The sequence below is a fragment of the Jaculus jaculus genome, chromosome 2, assembly GCF_020740685.1.
Source record: "Jaculus jaculus isolate mJacJac1 chromosome 2, mJacJac1.mat.Y.cur, whole genome shotgun sequence".
Classification (NCBI taxonomy): domain Eukaryota; kingdom Metazoa; phylum Chordata; class Mammalia; order Rodentia; family Dipodidae; genus Jaculus; species Jaculus jaculus.
The window spans coordinates 180,458,503-180,478,925 of record NC_059103.1 but is presented as its reverse complement, the minus strand read 5'-3'; the positions used below and the strand labels follow the sequence as shown (position 1 = coordinate 180,478,925).

General features: G+C 43.2%; 1 protein-coding gene across 2 annotated transcripts in view; it reads left to right on the top strand.

Moving 5' to 3' along the window:
• Positions 1-4,328: 4,328 nt before the first annotated feature.
• Positions 4,329-20,423, top strand: part of Sybu (syntabulin) — a 76,816-nt gene continuing 60,721 nt past the window's right edge. Inside the window, exons 1-2 of one of the 2 annotated variants that reach the window (XM_004661387.2) lie at positions 4,329-4,412; positions 6,098-6,311. In XM_004661387.2, coding sequence (XP_004661444.2) covers positions 4,389-4,412; positions 6,098-6,311 — 238 coding nt within the window. In that variant the 5' untranslated portion in view covers positions 4,329-4,388. The remainder of the gene's footprint in view (positions 4,413-6,097; positions 6,312-20,423) is intronic. The other variant, XM_004661386.2, reaches the window with a different exon arrangement.

Sequence of the window (20,423 nt, the reverse complement as noted above, 5' to 3'; positions counted from 1 at the left end):
TCTCCCTGGTAAGAAAAAAAATACGGGTCTCCACCCCACCACAAAAAAAAATCCCAGGATGCCCCAGAATGCAGTTTCTTTCTTTCTTTCTTTTTTTCTTTTTTTTTTTTTTTTTATGACGTGCGGTAAAGCACGTCAGCTGCTCCTTGTTGCTGTGCAGATCACCCAACATCGGGTCACTGAGAGAGGAGGCAGCGCTGGCTCGCACCACTGATAGGATTAGGAGACGGTGCTTTGTCAGCCCTGACTGAGCCCAGAAAGCTCCAGCATACGCAGGTGAGATGGGGCAGAGGGAGAGTGGAGGAGTGTGACTTGTCCTGGTTGTATGGTTGCAAATGTTTTCTCTTTGGTCATGAAGCTGCATTGTCTTTTCTGAAGTTTACAGTCTGGGGATGAGGTTGCCTGCCAATAAAAACCTGTTCTTTAGACTCATCTGGCTTTAGGGATTGGCCACTTACAGCCCACAGGATTTGGGGGAGACTCCGATGAAATTGTATACATGAAAGAACTCTGAAAATATAAACTTGCATGCACGTGGAAGGTATAAATCATTAAACACTCAATTTCATGTAAAGGACCAATTTGCTCTAGACTTGAGGATGAGTATATAAAGACCTTTCATTTTCCTCTTCCTGTCTCTAGTATCCTATGTTCTATGTTTCTTGACAGGCCTGAACAGGTATATTATTCATAATCCTTAAGGATTTAATCCTTCTAAAGCAACAGATATTTTCTAAAAGGCCAGCAAGACATCCATTTTTGAATGAAAAGACACAGTTACCAAACAACACAATAAGTACTTAAGTAGAAAATGAAAATGATGCATAATAATAAAAGTATAAAGCAGATGAAAGATGAATCTATTATGCTCTATTAGATTATGTCTCTTTGATGATGCAATCAAAATGTTATCAGACATTTCTCCTGATGGTATGAGAAACACTTGAATGGAACTAAAGGCAGCATGAATATAATCATTTGTAAAACTTGCCTTTTAGAACAGCAGAGAAAAACAGGCTTGGGTTCCAAAACTACAGAGCTAAGAGGCACCGGAACACTAAACCATCAGCCTTTCCCTGGCAAGGTTGCCATGGTGACAACAGGGCTACTGCACAGCTTCTCAGTGCCTGCACTTCTGCAGTAAAAGCTTTTCACTGAACACATGTTGGATTTTTTTTTTTTAGGCACACGCCCATCATCAAATACAAAGACATATTGGAGGCAGCTTTATCTGAGTCATTTGCCAAACACAAGTTGTGTGTGTGTTGTTTATTCTGTACTCATGGGCCCCTCATGGGTTTTGTGGAATTTACTTATTGATGCGCTCATTCACTGACAGTTGTACATGGATGTGTACTGTATGTTAGACACTGTATCACACACTGCCTGATGAAAACAAGTGTCATGAGAGTTCTGAGTAAAGATACTAACAGTTCTCCTACTGGTCAACACAGATTTCCGGGGGTATCAGTGCTGTTTCCAGAGTAAAAGCTGTCTACAGTGAAACTTGCTGGATCTCTAGGAGCTTAGAAGGATGAGTGAATGGAGTGCAAGAATGGAGGGCTGGGAACAGGGGACCAGCACTGCAGCCAACTAAAAGGAAAAGAACAGGAAACCTCCAGGGAGCTGAAGGGGTAGTTTGAGCAACCTTCATTTGTATGTAGAGGAAGAGCAAAAGGGGCTGAGGAGGTGCAGTGAGGCAGGGAGAGAGTGTCTGCTATGGAGAGGGAGTGGCAAGAGATGAAATTGGACCAGTAAACAGAACAGACCTTGAAAGTCCTTTGTACCACCTGTAGGAATTTGAACATTACCTGGAGAAGAATAGGGTAGTCATAAATGACTTTTAATGAAGAAGTGTGACTTGATTTAGCTTTTCATAGAAGGGGTTGGTGAGTTAGTTCACTGAGAGTGTTTGCTTGGAAGTGTGTATTCTGGATTTGGTCCTAAGCACCAAAACACACACACACACACACACACCAGATAAGACCAAAACTAAATGTGGATGGCTACTAGCTCTCCTTAAAAGCTTTATGGAAAAAAAATCTAATTGGCAAGAAGGGTCCAGGAAATGGCCTAGTCATAAAGTGCCTGCCGCACAAGGATGGCAACCTGAGTTTAGATCCCCAGAACCCATGTACAAGTCAGACACATCGCTGAGGAGGCAGAGATAAGAGGGCTTGCTGGCTAGCTAGTCTGGCCAAATGGGAGAGCTCCAGATTCAGTGAAAGACTCCTTTGAATCATAAGACGAAGAGAGATTGAGCAAAGCCACCAGTGTCTAACTCTGGCCTCCACACACATGCACATACATCCTCACACACATGTGCAGTCCTCCGCCTGCCCACAAGCTAATTGGCAAGAAAGGAATACAGGGCCAGACCGGAAGCAGGGCCACTTTAGGTAGCCTGTCTTTTTAAATAATCCGGGATGATTGCAGGTTTCAAATGAAGACAGTGGTGGTGAACAGTGGGCAGAGTGATCATATCAAAGTCTGTTGTTACTAGGGTGCCATAGAGAATTGTCACCATCACTGGGCATGGTGATATTGTGGATCACTGCAGTGGAGTGAAAGGAAGACAGAGTGTGGGCAGGAGGAAGAGGTCAAGGATGCCTTGACGGTTCTGACGTGGACAGCTCCATGGACAGTTTCTGCTGTTAAGTCCCCACCATCAAGTTTCAGCTCTATGTGGGAAATGTGGAAGCACCCCTCTATCCTAATAGTCCATGCCTGTTTCACCATATGCAAACCTAGGCACATAATAAATGGCATGACTCCTCCTAACCATGCCCTTTCTGAGGTCCATGTTGAGACAGCCTTGAGGGTAAAAGAATGAGTTAATTACCCCCTCCCTCCCGAACTTTAGGATTATGTTTCTGCTAAAGCAGATTGAAGAGGGATGAGAATTTGTGGAGTAAAATCTCTTGGGGGTTTCAGGAAGACACCGATCTCACTAACCCTCTAACTTCACCATCTCCCTGGCTCAGTGTGCATGCCTGGGTTTGAGTTGATGTTCAGATGAAGGCTACTTGGAGGGCCAATGGAAATGGTGGGCATTGAAATTCATTGCCAAGAATGATGGTCCTTCCATATAAGTCACTGAGGTGTAGATCCCCCGGGTGTGCATGAAGGGCATTTTACATATTGAGTTCCATCACCAAGTATAATTTAAGTATAGCAAGTGCAGCACGTCAAGGCCTGAAATACTTGCCTACATCACAACTGCGTGTTCTGCCTTTCTTGTAAAAGGCATTGGCAAATATTGGATGACCTGGACCTGAACCAGCTGCTCTTTGGAAAGTTTGTTTCATTTAGCTGGGTACAGCTGTTTTGTTTTCCTTGTCTAAACCTCACAGCTCCCCTTCAGGTAGGTATCATTGTCCCTGGCATCAAAAAGGATCGACTTGAAGCGCACAGGGCCTAGGCTTTGGCTATGAAAGGGTCCCTCTCAGCTTGAAAGAACTGCAGAAAATCAGGTACAAGCCAGCATGCCTTTCAAGCTGGGTCTCCTTCCTCCTGGTGGGGTGTCTACACAGCGGAGCTCAGGGTAAGGTTGCTTTGCCTGTGAGAATCCTAGTTGCCCCCAAATGCAGGGTGCATGCCTCCTTGTGCCCACTCCGCTGTGCTGAGCTGCCACCCGAAACCATTCTGAGGTTTTGATGTGTCTGTCACTCTAGCAGAATTGGCTTGGTTGAGGTCCTGGGCCAGGGAGACCTGCCTCACCACCCTGACATAAAACCCAGACGAAAGCCGGGCGTGGTGGCGCATGCATTTAATCCCAGCACTCAGGAGGCAGAGGTAGAAGAATGGCAGTGAGTTCGAGGACAGCCTAGACTCCATAGTGAATTCCAGCTCAGCCTGAGCTACCGTGAGACTGTACTGTACCTCGGAAAACCAAAAAAAAAAAAAAAAAAAAAAAAAAAAAAAAAAAAAGGCATGAGAGACCTTAAATTGGAGGGGGGAACTTTCCCTTTTTCTCCATTTTGGCTGTCTACTACAACAGCTTTGCTCAGCCTCTCAAACCCAGATCCGGTGCCAGACAGAGACGGTGTGGGCACCTCTGAGCAAACGTCACTGCAAGCCCGGGTCTGGCCGCAGAGGGTCGGGCTCGACCCCAGCGAGGAGAACTCGCAGAGGCGCGGCGCCCGGGCCCGCAGGTGAGGGCGGCAGCGGGGCGGCGCCTCCGGGGCGGGCGTGGGCGGCACCACGCGGCCGCGGGGCGGGGCGGGGCGGGGCGGGGCGGTCCTCCGGGGCCGCGCGCGATCGCGGACGCCCGGGCCCGCGGCATCCGGCGCTGCTCAGCAGTCTCCTCCCTGGTCCGGTGTTCGCAGGTGCCTCCTCCTGGACGGCGGCGGCGGCGGCGGCGCGGGGAGCCGGCGGGCGGCGGCGCGATGGGGCCCCTCCGGGACAGCAAGGTAAGGGGGATACGGGGCCCGGGGCGCGGGAGCGACGGGGAGTGGGCATCCGGGTGGGAAGAGGCCAGGTGAGAAATGCACGGGGGAGTGTTTGGAGTTGGGGTAACCCCGGGAAAGCAGGCGATGGGGTGATGGAGGGTGGTTGTGGGGAAGGCAGAGGGTCCTTAGCTGTGGGGATGGGATGCGGTGCCTGGGGAGGTATCGATCTGGGAGCTTCACGCGAGGATGAAAAGAATTGACTTTAGATGGTTAATCCTGTCTCCTGAAACTGGGGATTTTGAGAAGTGTGTGTGTGTGTGTGTGTGTGTGTGTGTGTGTGTGTGTGTGTGTGTTGTCACTAAAAGGAATGCGATGCTTGCGTGACTGAGAACTAGGGACTCTGGCATGTCCGTGACCCGCACCGGCTCAGAGCCTGCAGTGTGCCCAGCGTGGGTGACCTCCTGGGTGACTGATGTGCAGGGCAGATCCCCAGGCTGGGCGAGGCTCCTGGTTCCCGGATGGCATGGATGCCTGAGCCACCTCAGATGTTCAGGGTGTCCGCGGGGTTTTTCCCTTCCATCCCTGCCTTCTGCTGCCTTCCCAGGGGTGTTTACTTTGGCCTTGACCGTTCCTGGTAAGCCAAAGAAATGAACAGGAGGTCATGTTGCAAAATGACATATCACCTCTGCCAAAGCCTTCTTTGAGCTGCAGAGGTGGGAGGGAGCCCGCACTGAATTTTTGCAGAAAGCTCATAGGAATCCATTTTCACGAGGCAGGGTGGTGGCGACTCCGAAAAGCCCCGGATATGAAGCTCAGCTCTCTCAGTTCGCAGCCTCAGTTTCTTCATCTGTGCATAGGGAATTGAATTACTTACTGACTTTGTTGCAGCCTGGGGTGCAAAGACCCTTTAAATGAGGTAACGGTGGGTAAAGCACCTTTAAATTGAAAGACACTGCCAACGTATTACTTCTTATGCATTTTTAAAAAAAACCAAGACCTGATATGGTATTAAATAGTACTTTGTTAAGGAGAGAAAATTTTCTTCTCATGGGTGTCATGTAGAGAAAACAAAAGCTCAATCTGATGTGAAAGGTGGAGCCATCTTCTTATATTCCTGGATATTGGATGTTGTTTGCTTTTCTGTTGGCAACAAGCCTTGTGTACCAGGATATTAATGAATAATTAAGATCCTGTCTGGAAAAGGAAGGATTCTAACGATAGGTGTATGTGACCCATCACAAAAAGAATTGCTCAGATAGAAGATAGATAAAATTAGGGATTATGAGGAGAAGAAATACAGAACTGAAATTGTCACTGGTAATTCAAGAATAGCACAATGGAAATCTAAAGGCATTAGCTAATAAGTGGGTGTGTGAGGTAGGTTGCAGAGCCTTGGAGAGCCCCAAAGCCTAACCGTGATAGAAAAAGGCAGAGTGAGAAGGTGAGTTAGCAATGGCTTAGTCCAGTGGGGTTGAGGTGCTACCTGCTTATGGGTGGCTGTGTGTGAGTGTGTGTGTGTGTGTGTGTGCGTGTGTAGTACTTACACATCAGGAGGGTGCCATCAGTGCCACAGTTTTGGAGTTCACTTCAGCAACTGAGATGCGGAACTGTCTCTGTGAAGACCCAGTGTTGAGAAATGTGACTTAGAAACCAAGCTCTGCAGGATCAAACAGATGACTGTTTGCTTTTTAATTTCCCATTTGGAGAAGGAGCAGAGAGTGCAGCATCATGAAAAGGAGATTTCCAGAAGCCGGATTCCTCGCCTGATTCTTCGACCTCACCTGCCCCAGCAGCAGCAGCAGCAGCACAAAGTGTCCCCAGCCTCCGAGTCTCCCTTCTCGGAGGAAGAGAGCAAAGAGTTCAACCCTAGCAGTTCTGGGCGCTCGGGGAGGACAATCAGCAGCCACAGCTTCTGCTCAGGTATGGTGCCCTGCAGGCGGATTGTGACTGGGCATGAGCTGGACCCTTGCATCCCAGAACCAGGCCTACTATTCCTATGACATGTGTATTAGCCTTTCCGGTTGCTTTTTCACTTACCAATACACAGTTTCATATGGTCCAACACCTTGGAATTTCATACCTGAATTCTACGTGTTATTCTAGCTTATAATTTAGTATGTAAAATTTAACAGTGACTTTAAAATGTGTGGTCTCCTACTAGATCTAGAAATATCAGTCTGAATTTTATACTATTAATCTCTATAAGTCTGTGTGCTTTTGATTATGCAGTCCCGTAATTAAAGTAACTCCTGACAAATGAGTTCCTGACCAGAGAGGGCTCTACTGCAGGGTTGGTTGGCTTTGTAGTTTAGTAGGGAAGAACACAGGCTTATCTGCCGTGCCTGGTTTCCAGTCAAAACTGTAGTCTCAGACTTTAGTCACTAATGTGCTGTGTGACTTGGCCATGTTGCTTTAACTCCATAAGCCTCAGTTGTAAATAGCAGTTGAATACCCCTATCAGAAATCCCTGGGAATGGAAATATTTGGATTTGGGAATTTTTTTCAAAGTTTTGAATATTTGTGCATACAAAAAGAGTTATGTTGGGAATGGAGGCCAAATCTAAACACAAAATGTGTTTCTTATATATTCGCTTAAGTAACTTTTTAGTGTCTTTTGACTGCTACATGACTGTTACGTGGAGTATGGAATTTCCAACTTGTAGTTTCATGTTGGTACTCACACAATTTCACATTTGATAGTATTCTGAATTTTAAAATTAGGGATGCCTAAGGTGTACCTACTTTGTCTAGTCGCCACGAGGCTCAGTGAGCATTTACCTGAATGTAGCTGTAACACAGAGCCTGGCACATTAAGGTACTTAGCGATGGGTAATTCTTAATGTGATGTCACACAATTGATTAAGGAAGTGTCCTACAGATTGGGAAAATAATTTGGTAAGACACAAATCTCTTCATCGATTCTCAAGGTGCCACCATTTTCATTTGACAGAGCCTACTGAAACACTGAGCTTGAAAAGACATGCATTCTTTGAGAATATTTGAAATTTAGGTCAAATTTTGAAAAGTGACTGTCTTATGATTACAAAAGATGTTTTGTCTTGGATACATGCTTATGACTTGTTTGGGGAACATGTATCTAGAAAATGAATTCATTTGTGAGAAGGAACAATATGCTATGACTTATGCTATAATTGAAAGGATGCAATATTCCATTGCATTTGGTATAAAAACTGTGTTTTCCAAGTACTTTGATAAATATAGCTTTGGATTGATAATATACTTTCACAGAATAATTTCATCCTATGCATAAATTGTCCTTTAGAAATACCTTTCTCTGTACTTTTGTTTTCCTCTATGAAGCCTTATATTCTCTGCTTGGTTCTGAAAAACAAGTTATCAAAATGTTATATTCTACAATTTATTTCCATTTGGAAACAACAACTTTATTTAAATATGGAAGGTAACTGACAAGCTAGAGAAACTAGAACTAATTATAGTGTCCAAATGAATGTTGCTTTCTCTGGCACCATTTTGGAGCTCAGAGCCCACTGCTGAGTGTGGGGCACCATTTTCAGCTGACACTGCTCTGTTCACTTAAGTCAATTACACATTTATTCCTGATATTATGTCCATAAAACCACTGTCTCAGGGTGAGTAGTTATCAGCAGATGAAATGTTGGCCAAAAGATAAGGAAGACAAAAAAAATTTAAAAAAAAAACAAAAAATTTTTTTTAAAAATTTTTTAAAAAATGGGCTGGAGAGATGGCTTAGTGGTTAAGCGCTTGCCTGTGAACCCTAAGGACCCTGGTTCGAGGCTCAATTCCCCAGGACCCACGTTAGCCAGATGCACAAGGGGGCGCATGCATCTGGAGTTCTTTTGCAGTGGCTGGAAGCCCTGGCATGCCCATTCTTTCTCTCTCTCTGCCTCTTTCTTTCTCTCTGTCTGTTGCTCTCAAATAAATAAATAAAATAACCAAAAAAAAAAGTTTAAAAAGATAAGGAAGAAAAACACCAAATATATTTTACAAAACATCAAGGCAAACCAACAAAACTATTAACTTTGGCTATGAGTCATTCTCTCCCAGACCCACTTCCTGAACCATCCAGCTCTTCTTCCCAGAAGACCCATCTCCCATGAAGGCCATAATGCTGGACATGACGATTGACAGCATATATTGATTTGTCTGCCAGTAAGTAGCTGAGAATTGAGTTCCTGAGACATATAATTGTGGGTATCTGCACAATGAGCTTTCAATCTTTAGCCTTCACCCTGTCTCCAGATAGCATTCCCTCATGCCTGGGCCCCTCCCTCATCGCTCCCCATCTTCCTGTGTTGGCTCTTTAATTTCTTTCCTACTATCTCTGAGAAGTCCCACAAAGGGTTTTGAGTGCTGCACTGACTGAAATTGACAGCACAAGGCCTTTGGGGGCGCGTTAATGATGCTTTAGAAGGTCAGTGGGTGGGTAGGAAATGAATGGGTTTGTCCTATGGGGAGCACTAATGCTGCAGGCAGTGAACTTGGGAATGTAAAGCCTGTCCAACCAGCAGGGGGAAATCTCTGGCTTTCATCCAGCCACTGAAATGCTGAGACCAAAATAGGGGCTGTTTATTCAAGGCCCTTAAATCAGACAACAAAGTACAGATGTTACCACAGCATTAAAAATGCAACCCTCTGCTGAATGAAACCAAAACAGATTAGAGGTGTCTGTGACAAAAGCTTCCAGCCCTGCCCTGCATAGATCTTTCAGCATTAGTTTATGTTTATTATAAATCATTACATCCATGATTGTGAAGGGAACATGGGGAGCTAAGAGAATTCTTATAAGATAAAACTATTACAGATGTTACTCAAACACAATAAATTTAATTTGAAAATTACTTTCTTTTCCCCAAATTCTGTATCAGTGACATTAATGGTGAACAGCATCATCCTGTGTTTGAAAATGTTCATCTTCTTGAAAGAAAGATAATGGAGAGGGTCATGTTAATTTTACTTACTATAAAGGAATATCCTTTATTTTAAAAATCTGACATTCTTTTCATTTAGATAAATCATTCATAACAGATGATGTTTATATTTGGGGAAATAGGTAACAACTCTATGTTATTTCCTTTATTCCCACTCTATGCTGTTCTTAGAATTTTGCTCCTCTCTGCATTTGAAGACTTGGTACCACTTCCAACATGGCCTGTGCATCTTTCTGTACTTTCCCTTTTCCTTGTCCCACTGAACTGCCTCCCTTCTTTCTTCCCATGGGAGCCTTGGCAAATGACTGGCTATTCTGTGTGCTAATTTCTATGTTGTGCCTATCTCATTTCAGAAGGATGGAGTTGTGTGTGACCTTTTGCAATTCACTTGGGGTGTGTCCCCAAAGAGCTCTTCTTTAGTACTGCTTATAGGCAGAATCTCTTTGAAGATAAGCATGTGTTTTGTGCATTACATCAGCGCATAAGTGGTTTTGCACTTGGACTACTTTCTAGTGGTAAAACAGACCATGCCCCACAATTTGTATTGAGCCTTAGTCATTTTGACCTCAATGGAGACAGTTAAGGCCCTAGTTTGTATACACAGTAGGAAGAACATTAGTAAATGTAAATTAGTGCTTTATTTAAATAAAAGAATATGCAGGTGAAGCATAGTTAATAGGAAGTGAATATGGAAAAAAATAATCTGCTTTCATATTCCCATTCTTGTTTTTTTTTCTTTTTTGAAGTTGGTGTTTTGGCATAGTATCAGCCTATCTCCTTCTCCTCACCATTTTCTGTGTTTTTAGAATGTGCAAGAAAGGTGAGAAAGCCAAGATTTGCAATTGTGTTTTGGGTGTGGCCCATTAATATCAAGCCTTTGCTCATTTCCCCCCTCTTCTGTTGGTAATGACTTGTGTCTGTCATTGTACTATGACCCCAGCAACCATTAGAAAGGCTGGTGACCTGGGTGAGTGTGTGAAGCAGAGGCCTCAGTCACCAGCCATTGTTAGCAGCATGCTGTGCATTCCTGTTTGCTTAGTTGAGGCAATAATTACCCCTTAGAGCCAGGAGGCAGATAGATTGCTGGGTTTTAAGCTAGTTCTCCTTAGGGTGCCTTGTAAACATGGCAGGTGGAACAAATTATGCAGATATAACACTGGTTGTTTTATGGGGGAGAAGTAATTTCTCTAAGTTATCTTCATGTTTCTAATGTGCACAAGAGATGAGATCCATGGACCAGTTTGTGGGTGTTAAGAAAACATATATACCAGGCCAACAGCCAAAAATCAAAAGGGTCCGAGTCAGAGTCTTTGCATTCTAATCTCAAGTAAGGTATTTGCAAAAAGTATTTCTTTCATAGTGGCTTGTATGAAATCTTTCTTTCAATGCCAGTGAGCTGGAGGTAATCATTGTTGCTGTTTGTGGGCAGAACAATTAAGGCAAATTATAACCTGACTAGTGTCCTGCTGAGGCATGACAACGCCTCCAAAAATTTGCCAGCCCTTGCCAAACAGAAATATTTCTGCTCTGCTCTCGTCTCGTTTGAGGAAGCATGGCATCTGGATGGAGCGAACCTTTAAACATGATGATTAGAATTGAGATGAACTGTTTCAAGTGAACTGAGCTGCAATGCAAAATTATCCTATAATTGAATGACTGCCAACCTGCTGTGAACTGAAAAATGAAGACCCCAAGAACTGAGTATCACTTTAATGAATCTGGGGCCTAGGTGCAAAAACATGTACCTAATGAAATAGGTTATATGTGTTGGGCATGAAGGCAGTATTTCTTTGAAAAATGTGGTAATTGTAATTAAGAGAAGACAAGAACACTTTTTTTTCCATTCAGTAAGAAAATATGTGTAGTAATAGGAACCATGAAAGGTAATTGTGATGAAAGAATTGGGCTGTATCAAAGATAAATAATTGCTTTCAACTTGAAAATCACTTATATGCTAAAGCATGCTCTATAACAGCATTTTGCAGGTTCAGAGCATGCTGTTTTTTGACTTCAAAACCCCCAGAGAGTGGGTTGAGGATGTAGCTCAGTTGGTAGAGTGCTCACCAAGCATGTAAGAATCCTTAGGTTCATAAAAACTGGGTGTGGTGGCACATGCCTGTAACCCCAGCATGTGTGAGGAAGTTCAGGATCATCTTCAGCTGCAAAATGAGTTGGAGCCAACCTGGGATACAGAAGAGCCTGCCTTAACAGCAGTAAAAATTCCCCATTGAAACTCATTCAAAATGTTAATGTTCCATCACCATCCTAAACCTACCAGCTTGGAAAGTGAGAGCCTGGGAATCTGCATTTTACCTTTTTATCAGAATATCTTTATGCATGCTGACATCTCAGGATCAGTGGCAGATGATCTGTCTGTATATGTAAGATGGTGATAGGAGGAATGTGAGAGGAACACCCCAAACTACACAATTAACAAAGACAAATCTAGTGCAATTGGTAATGAGCAAGCTCTTCACACCATGGCTGTGGGGCAAAGGAAATGTCTTATCTCTTGGAATTAATAGTTTATGGCTTTATATCAACAAATCCTATGATATTAGTCTTAGAATTAATGTTTATTCACAGTATCAGTTTAACTTGTTTCTTAGAAACTTAACTTGTTTCCTTAGAAACGTTAAGGAAAAAGTATATTCTTGCCTTATTTTCCTATGTAATTCTCTCTCTGGATTTACTTCCTCATCTCCATTTTTCCTTACCTTTGGAGTTGGGATGAGTTGGGGCAAACTTCAGATGAGTATATGAGGTGCCAGAGTGACCACTAAGCAGCCAGTGGTTACACTGACAGAAACAACTGAAGAGAAACCTACACCTGGGTGCATTAGGAAGTGCATCATTTTACTAGTTTCTTGGAGCACATACTTATCCAACGGGCATTTCTTACTTATCTGCTAACTATCAAGAGTTGCGTGCAGGCTATGAAGATGAGTACAACACAAAGATACAAAAATCATTTATTTTACTGCCTTAACCAAGACACAGATCTGTTGGATGTAATTCCCACACTGCTCTCTGTATTTACTTATTTTATACCCATGTCCCTTTACCCACGCCTACCTCATACACATTCCTGTTTTGTAATTTGTGTTGCTTCCTCTACTTATTGTCACCATTTTTCACATTTCATAAGTCTGAGGGTACAAAGAAGTAACTTATTTCACTCCACTGGACAAACATAAACCTTGTCATCAGCTGACCTCAGCCAAAATCATGGTATGGGAGAGGAGGGCAGCCAAGCTGGATCATGAAAAGCTTGTATGCCATGTGAAGAACCTTATGTGTAACATTGCAGGCCCATACTTGAACGGGACAATAACATACACTGAGGTCACCTTGATGAAAGAAACTAGAGGGGACTCTAGAACTGAACAGTATGGGCCACTTCTAATGGTGTTCAGAATTTTAACAATATAGCCTTTTAACTAACTCTGTAGGCCACATAGCATGTGTTATAAGTAGCTGGCTATTGCTCACAGGCTGTCATTTTCAATTCCCAAAGATCTTGCAGAGCCAATGATGTCTATTTAGCATGGAGGAGTTACAACCAGGTTTCTAATTTAGAAATCTGTTTCTGTGGTGGACAGTGGACAGAAGGGACATGGAATGATGGCAAGAAGCATGACGGGCTTAAAGGCCATTGCAATGTCATACAGGATGACCAATCAAATGATAAACATGAGCTTTGAGGTCTTAGGTTCCAACTGCATGTGGAAGGAGAAGGAAAGGGTCTTGTCTACATGTGCATTAGGTAGACACAATAGGATAGCATCACTGGGAAGAAGGAGAGTGTGACAACTTTTCGTTCAGTTTAGATTTTTTTTTGCATTTGAGATGAAAGTCTGGAACTCTTACTATAATTCACAGATGACAGTAGTAGAATTCCATGAGGGGACTCATAGAGGAAGTTCAGGGAACTGAGAGTAGAACATTGTATAGCAGAACTAGACCAAAAAGGAGCCCAAGACCTTTGAAGCAGGCATTCCCAGAGGATGTAAGGAAGCCAGAGAGACAGTGTCTCTCACCCCAAAGGGAGGAGAGGTTAAGAAGGATGACAGCAGGTCCAGATGCTACAGTAAAGTTAAGGAAACACTGCACTAAATAGTCTTCCAGGGTCGTCTGGGATGTCATGATCATAGGGAGAATGTCAATCCCGTGAGGATGGGAGACTGAGACCTGAGAAGTGGCAAACAGAGAAAGTGCAGACAACTACTTTAAAAGCTGAACTGATACAGGAGAAAAATAGAATAAAAACAAATGTCACATTCACAGTAAAGTGGGTGTTTTGTAGGTGAAAAGTGTTTGATAAAGTTAGAGAAGGAAAGTAAACAGTAAAAGAGGGGAGACTAAAAATAGTAGCAAAGTAATAATTGTGTGTGTAAATGATGTCATATGTATATAGATACTTTACATATATGTATGTAATGTGTTACATATATGTATGTAATAAGACAGGGATAGGATGAAAAAGGCTTATGTGAACCAGGAAAAAAAGGCTGGGTTTGAGAGTAATTATTTGTTGACGGATAACTACCCCAATCTAAGATCTAAAATTATTTAAAACCAACAACTTCTGATAGTTTATGCAAACCTCTCAAAATCCAAACTATACAAAGCCTAAAATACTTTCAGTCCCGAGCACTTTAGATGAGGCATATCAAGGTCAGAGTAAGACAGCAGAGGATGCAATTCAAAGTGCAGGCTACATGCTTACAGGTATACTTCTGGAACAGCACATGGCCAGATGTTGCAATTTCTCCCTTAGCTACCTGCGCCCCAGTTGCACAGTTACGGTGTACTCTGCACAGAGGTAGGGAAAGTGTTGGCCCTGCACTCGGCCTGACCCGTAGTATTACTCAATTAGTATTTGTTGGGATTTGGTCAAAGGTGTAATTCTAAGAACAAGAAAGCAAAGAAGTATCGTTCATTTGATAATATGTTGAGAATGGGGTACAGGTATCCAACTTAATGTCCTTGTTAAATGAAGGCAACATTCCTGTATTGAGTCTTGCCACCATAAGTGTCAAAAGGAGTAATTTTGGTAATGGAGCCTTGCTGCAGTGCTATAGTTAGCTGGCAGAAATATATCTTGGTAAGAAATCCAAAAAATGCTTCCCTCAAAAGTTGGCAGGTAAAGATGGGTTTGAAAGCTGAGCTTGAGAAGAAAATATAATGGATCACAGAGATCAATGTGTGTAAAAGCACAGTCCTGAATGTGCAAGGCACATTGACGAAAAATTGAGGACACTGTCTTCTCTGACCCTCGTTGCTCAGTCGTACAATCCAGAGGAAGTCGAGCAGCTCAGATTGTAGAGAAGAAGGTGTTTAATCCTGTGCTCCCAAGGCTCTGACCTGAAACCAGCCACCCCACTCCACCCTCCACCCTCCACACTGTTTTTTTTTTTTTTTTTTTTTTGGTGAGAAATGCTCATCTCCTCCTACTGACCCAAGGCAAACTTTCCATATGAAGTTCAATTACTCAAGACTACCACATATGCTTGCACTTAAGATGACTTTCCTTACTGAAGGACACAGTAACTGCCCCAAACTGATGTGTGACTGCGCCCAGTGCCTTGAAGACTCAACCCAGGTCCTCCCTGCCTATCCTACCAGAGAGCCCCACCCCACGTGGTCCTGCCCTGGCACCAGTAGATACAGCAGCCCAGCCCAGGGCTCCCAGTCTCCTACACTCGGGGTTGCCGGGGCTCCAGAGGAAGGACTTCAATTTCCTCTGGAGTGCTCTTTCTACAGGAAATGCAAACAATGCTTTGCGGTGCATACCTGTGTCCTTCCTGAGACCACGCTGCCCTTACGCCTCCCGCCAGAAGCCCTCTTCCTTCCCCTTCCCCTTGTAAGTGTCTGTAGACTCTTCTCCATCACTAGGTGCCTCTGTGTTCCTTCTGCCTTCTGTGTGGATAGCAGTTCTACAAGAGACTGGCCTACCTCTATGAAGTCTTAAGGCTCTATGGATCATAATCTTCCCTTTTCTTTCTTCTGTGGTGTTTGCAATTATTCTGTGTGTATTTAGTGATAGCTATGTCTTATGTTTTAATACAAAACTAAGAACAAATACATTTCTTACAAAATGGAGAAACACATTTTTAGAATTGCCAAAGACTATGGTATACTGTGATGGGTGATCCTCTCTATTTATTGGTTTTGTTAATTGGTATGAAATACCTGGTGTAGGAGAGATGTTATTCTAGGAGGAGACTTCCTGCCACATACAATCCAGCCACTACTAGAACTGTCAGCATGCAGAAGACCTCTGCTTCATGCCATTCTATTGACAGCACAGTATCCTGCTTAACTGAGAACTATCATTTATTCAGCCAGTCTGTAGATGGATACTTTGTCTATGAGTCCAACTTCTAAATTTTGAATTTGGCTTTATGGATGTCACTGGAATTAGACAACATGGATATTTCTTCTTTCACTCTCCTCTCCTTCTTTGTTCCTATTTGCAAAAGATATAGACTGGAGGTATAGTTCAGTAGCAAGAGCACCTCAGCCTACTCAAGGCCTGCCTTCTGTTCTTAACACCTTTACACCCCCGGAAGAAGTAGCTATCATGGCACATGCGCAGCATGTGGAAAGATCAAATGCTGCAGTTTCATAAAGTATACAATGAATATTGGTTTGTTTTTATCCCTTTCTCTGTTTTGACCCCACTGTCTTCAGATCTTTAGTATCAGAAGTAGAAGGAAAGAAAGTATTCACATTGGTACCACTCAACTCAGTGTGGTGCAGATATTCTTAGGGTAATTGCAGCTTCCTTGATACCAGAAGCTCTAGAGGCTGGGAGCTGAGATACTGCCTCTGTTTCCTCTTTCCTTTCCAGTCTTCTAGGTCTTCCTCTCCTTCCTACTTCACTCTCTTCTCCTCTCCTTAAATTAAATTTTTTTATTTTTAAATATTTTATTGATTTGAGATAGTGGGGAAGATAGAGAGAATGGGGGCATGTCATGGCCTCTAGCCACTGCAAAAGAACTCCAGACATATGCATCATCTTGTGCATCTGACTTTAAGTGGGTACTAAAGAAGCAAATTTGGGTCCTTCAGCTTTGCAGGCAAGTGCCTTAACCACTCAGCAATCTCTTCAGCCCCCAAAATCAATTTATTTTTAAGAAAGCAAAGGCTAAAAAGCTGGAGAAATGGCCCAGATTCAATTCCCCAGTCACTCTCATAAAGTCAGATATGAATCTGTTTGCAGAGGCAAGAGAACCTGGTATGTCTCCCCACACAATACAGGCATATTTTCAGTGTTAAAAAAAAAAAAAATGAGCTTGGGCTGGAGGGATTGCTTAGTGGTTAAGGCATTTGCCTACAAAGCCAAAGGATCCAGGTTCAATTCCCTAGGACTCACATTAGCCAGATGCACAAGGGGGTGCATGTGTCTGGAGTTCACTTGCAGTGGCTGGAGGCCCTGGTGCACCCATTCTCTCTCTTTCTTTTTCTGGGTCAAACAAGTAAATATATTAAAATAAATATAGTTTTTAAAGTGAGCTTTGAAGAGATCATGACCTAGAAACTACAAATTAACCCACACTGCTGAAAAAAAGTTTAAAAAATTTGTAATATCCCTGTTTGGGAAAGATAATCCTATGAAAGAAAGAACAAGAGAAATATGGGCTTTCATAATAGCAGAACTCACCACTTCCCTGCCTTCTGGGAGTGATGGAGACACTCTCTTCCTAATTTCTTTTATTTTTTTAAAAAATTTTTTTGTTCACTTTTATTTATTTATTTTTTGAGAGTGACAGAGAAAGAAGCAGATAGGGAGAGAGAGAGAGAGAGAATGGGCACGCCAGGGCTTCCAGCCACTGCAAACGAACTCCAGACGCATGCGCCCCCTTGTGCATCTGGCTAACGTGGGACCTGGGGAACTGAGCCTCGAACCGGGGTCCTTAGGCTTCACAGGGAAGCACTTAACCACTAAGCCATCTCTCCAGCCCTCTCTTCCTAATTTCTATCCCTTCCCAGTCACAACATCTGGATAGATGCATTTCTCATCCTAAATTAAGTACCTAGACCATAGTATGCTTCCTCTGTGGCCTTTGGGAGGAAACTAAGTCTGAAGCCCTCATCTCTGGTAGCATTCCTGTTCCTCCATCTCAGGAACGGGGCTGACTTCCCTCTGCCTCCCTGCACTCTCCTGTGAAGTCCAGGGCTTCACCAGAAGGACTTTTATGGGAGCACTCCAGGCTCCAAACTAGTTCAGAAATCCTGGGAATGTTTACATGTGAGATGATTACTTTGTCTCCAAGAAACAAGAGAAGCATCCACTAAATAATGACCGTGCTGCCTGCTTGCTCCTGGACCTGCAGGTTACATATCTTAGGGTGAGGTACGCATCAGAACTGCTTGGTGAAGCTCACTTCCCTCAGCACAAAAACCAAAACTCCACAGCCTGAAGAGGCAAAGAAACTCCCCGAGCCCCATCTCTGCAGCTGCAATCCCTTTCTTATGTTCTTCGTCACAGCAAAATGTCACCAATCTGTCTCCACAATTTACCTTCATCTAACATGTAGGCAAGCCTTCCTGTCTCGCCTACCATCTTTTCCCTTGGACTCTTGGCAGCATTCAACACAATGGTTTTCCTCTCTGGCTTTGGTGACACCACCTGAGTGAATCTTTTGTCTCTTAAATCACTACTCAGCCACACCCCTTGCTCCCTCCTGCTCCTGCCTTCTCTGGGGTTCTATCCAGGCCTTTTTGATATCCTTTTCTGTGGGTTGGTGATGCTTCCAACTCACTCTCCCAAGTCAGTTCTTTATGCCATCCTGAGTTTGTGCCTCAAACTGACCATATCAAAATCAGAATCACTTTTCCTCATTCAGCCAAATATGACCACCTCAAGGAAAAAAAATAGATAACATTGTTTCTCTCCCATTCATCAAAAAGACTTTCCAACACCTTTCCAAATATATCTCAGATATATTTATTTCTCTCAATCTTCACCATTGCCACCTCCATCAAACCATTGCCACTCCTCATTTGTGCTATAGTAGTGACCCTTAGGTGTTCATTTGTAAGGGGGCATGCAGCATAGTGGTTGACAAGGGAAGTTACCCATGAGCTGTGTGGATTCAGACCCCGGCTCTACTACTTACTTGCTTACAAGCTTGGACAGGAGGCTTAAAACCTAGTGCTAGCTTTTTATGTCCCCAGAAAGCCACGGTGACAGTAAGACTTTCTGAAAGGCATGCCAGATTAAATTAGTTGCAATTAATGTGAAGCAAAGTGCCAAAAACAGTGCTTGGTGTTTAGTAGGATCTTGATAAATACCAGCTAAATATATTATCACTAATATAGCCTCTTCCCTTTTATCAGAATAACCTAAATATTTAGGCTTTTGTCATCCCTTGGTTAATATATTGCAATAGTTGAGATCAGCATAGTGACTCCTGGCCTGCACACGTTGAAGTTCTGCCTCCCTCCACCTCACTGTCATTCTCTCCTGTCAGTGTCCTCAGAATTCCTCATTCTTTCTAAGCTCAGAGGTTTTTGCACTCTGTTACCTTTGCTCAGACTTTTCTCCACGTTTTAAAAAAAATATTTATTTTCAAGGAGAGAGAGAGAGAGCGAGAGCGAGAGAGAGCACAAGAGAGAAACAGAGAGTATAGGCATAGTAGGGCATCTTGCCTCTGCAAACAAACTGCAGATGCATGTGCCACCTTTTCTGCACCTGGCTGTACGTGGACAACAGGGAATCCAATCTGGAATAGGAGGATTTGGAAGCAAGTGCCTTTTACTGCTCAGATAGCTTCCTAGCCCTATTTTCCTTATTGTTTCTCTGACAAGTTGGATCATAATTCAACTTACCTCTTTCAGAGCTTGCCATGACAGCCTTCTGATGAAGTTCTTCCTATCCGTTTAGTCTGCATGTCATTTGATTTGTTTTATTATCAGTACCTTACAATCCAGAACACCTTCTCTATGTATTCTTCTTGTCTATTTACCATTTGTCCTTTCCACTAACATGTGAACCCCATAAGTAAAATTATCTGAGATGGCTTTATCATGACAACTGTAACACATAGAATAATGGGTGACATGATAGGAAATCAGAAATTATTTGTGGAAAGGATGGATGGATAGATGTATGGATGGGTTTGAGTCTTATATGTCAACACTAACAAGTAACATATGCTAGCCATCTTTATAGATTTGTGAGTTCTTACTATGAAATGATGCTAGCATTAGGTGAAGGAATACAAGTTCAACTTTTGCCTTTATAAAAGTAAAAGTGGGGCTGGAGAGATTGCTTAGTGGGTAAGGCACTTGCCTGCAAAACCAAAGGACCCAGGTTCGACTCCCCAGGACCCATGTAAGCCAGATGCACAAGGTGGTGCATACGTCTGGGGTTTTTTTACAGCAGCCGAAGACCCTGGTTTGTCTGTCTGTCTCTCTGGTGCTCTCTCGCAAACAAATTAAAAGCAAAACCGTAGTGCACTTGGAGCACATTTGGCTACATGTTCAGAGCCCAAAGTACTGTAAACTGCTAGAAAGAGCTTTTTGCCTCAAATTTTTGTGGTGTGCTTATTATGGGATGGCTTCTTTCTAACAGCTTACTTGTCTGTTTTTAATTGGGGCATTCCTAGAATTGCTGATGTTTCCTCTTGAACAAGCTAAAGGAGAAAATTGTAAAAGAAAGCTGGCTGATGGTAGTGTAAACCAGAACTGTACTTTATCATGCAAGCCTGAGTTTGGATCCCAAGGGAGTGCCTCAGTACCTCTGCAGCCATGGGGTCCTTCACTCCTCTGAACCTCCACTGAGGCTACCTTATCAGAATTACTGGAACGCCATTATTGTGTCTGCCCCACGATATGTACTTAGTAAATGCTGGTTTCATCCCGCACCTCTGGCCCTTTAGCACATGTGGAGGCTGTGTAGCAAGAATCTCACATGGTTCAGATTAACCACGGGTTTAAGCCTTGGCATTTGACCAGTGTGCATCCAGCAGTCTTCAGGGTTGAAATCAGCAAGAATAATCACTGTGTTGGCATCATTTAGCGCACAGTAGGTACTCAGTAAACTTTTAATAACTGTAGGTCCCTAAACACTTTGGTTCATGAGAATCAA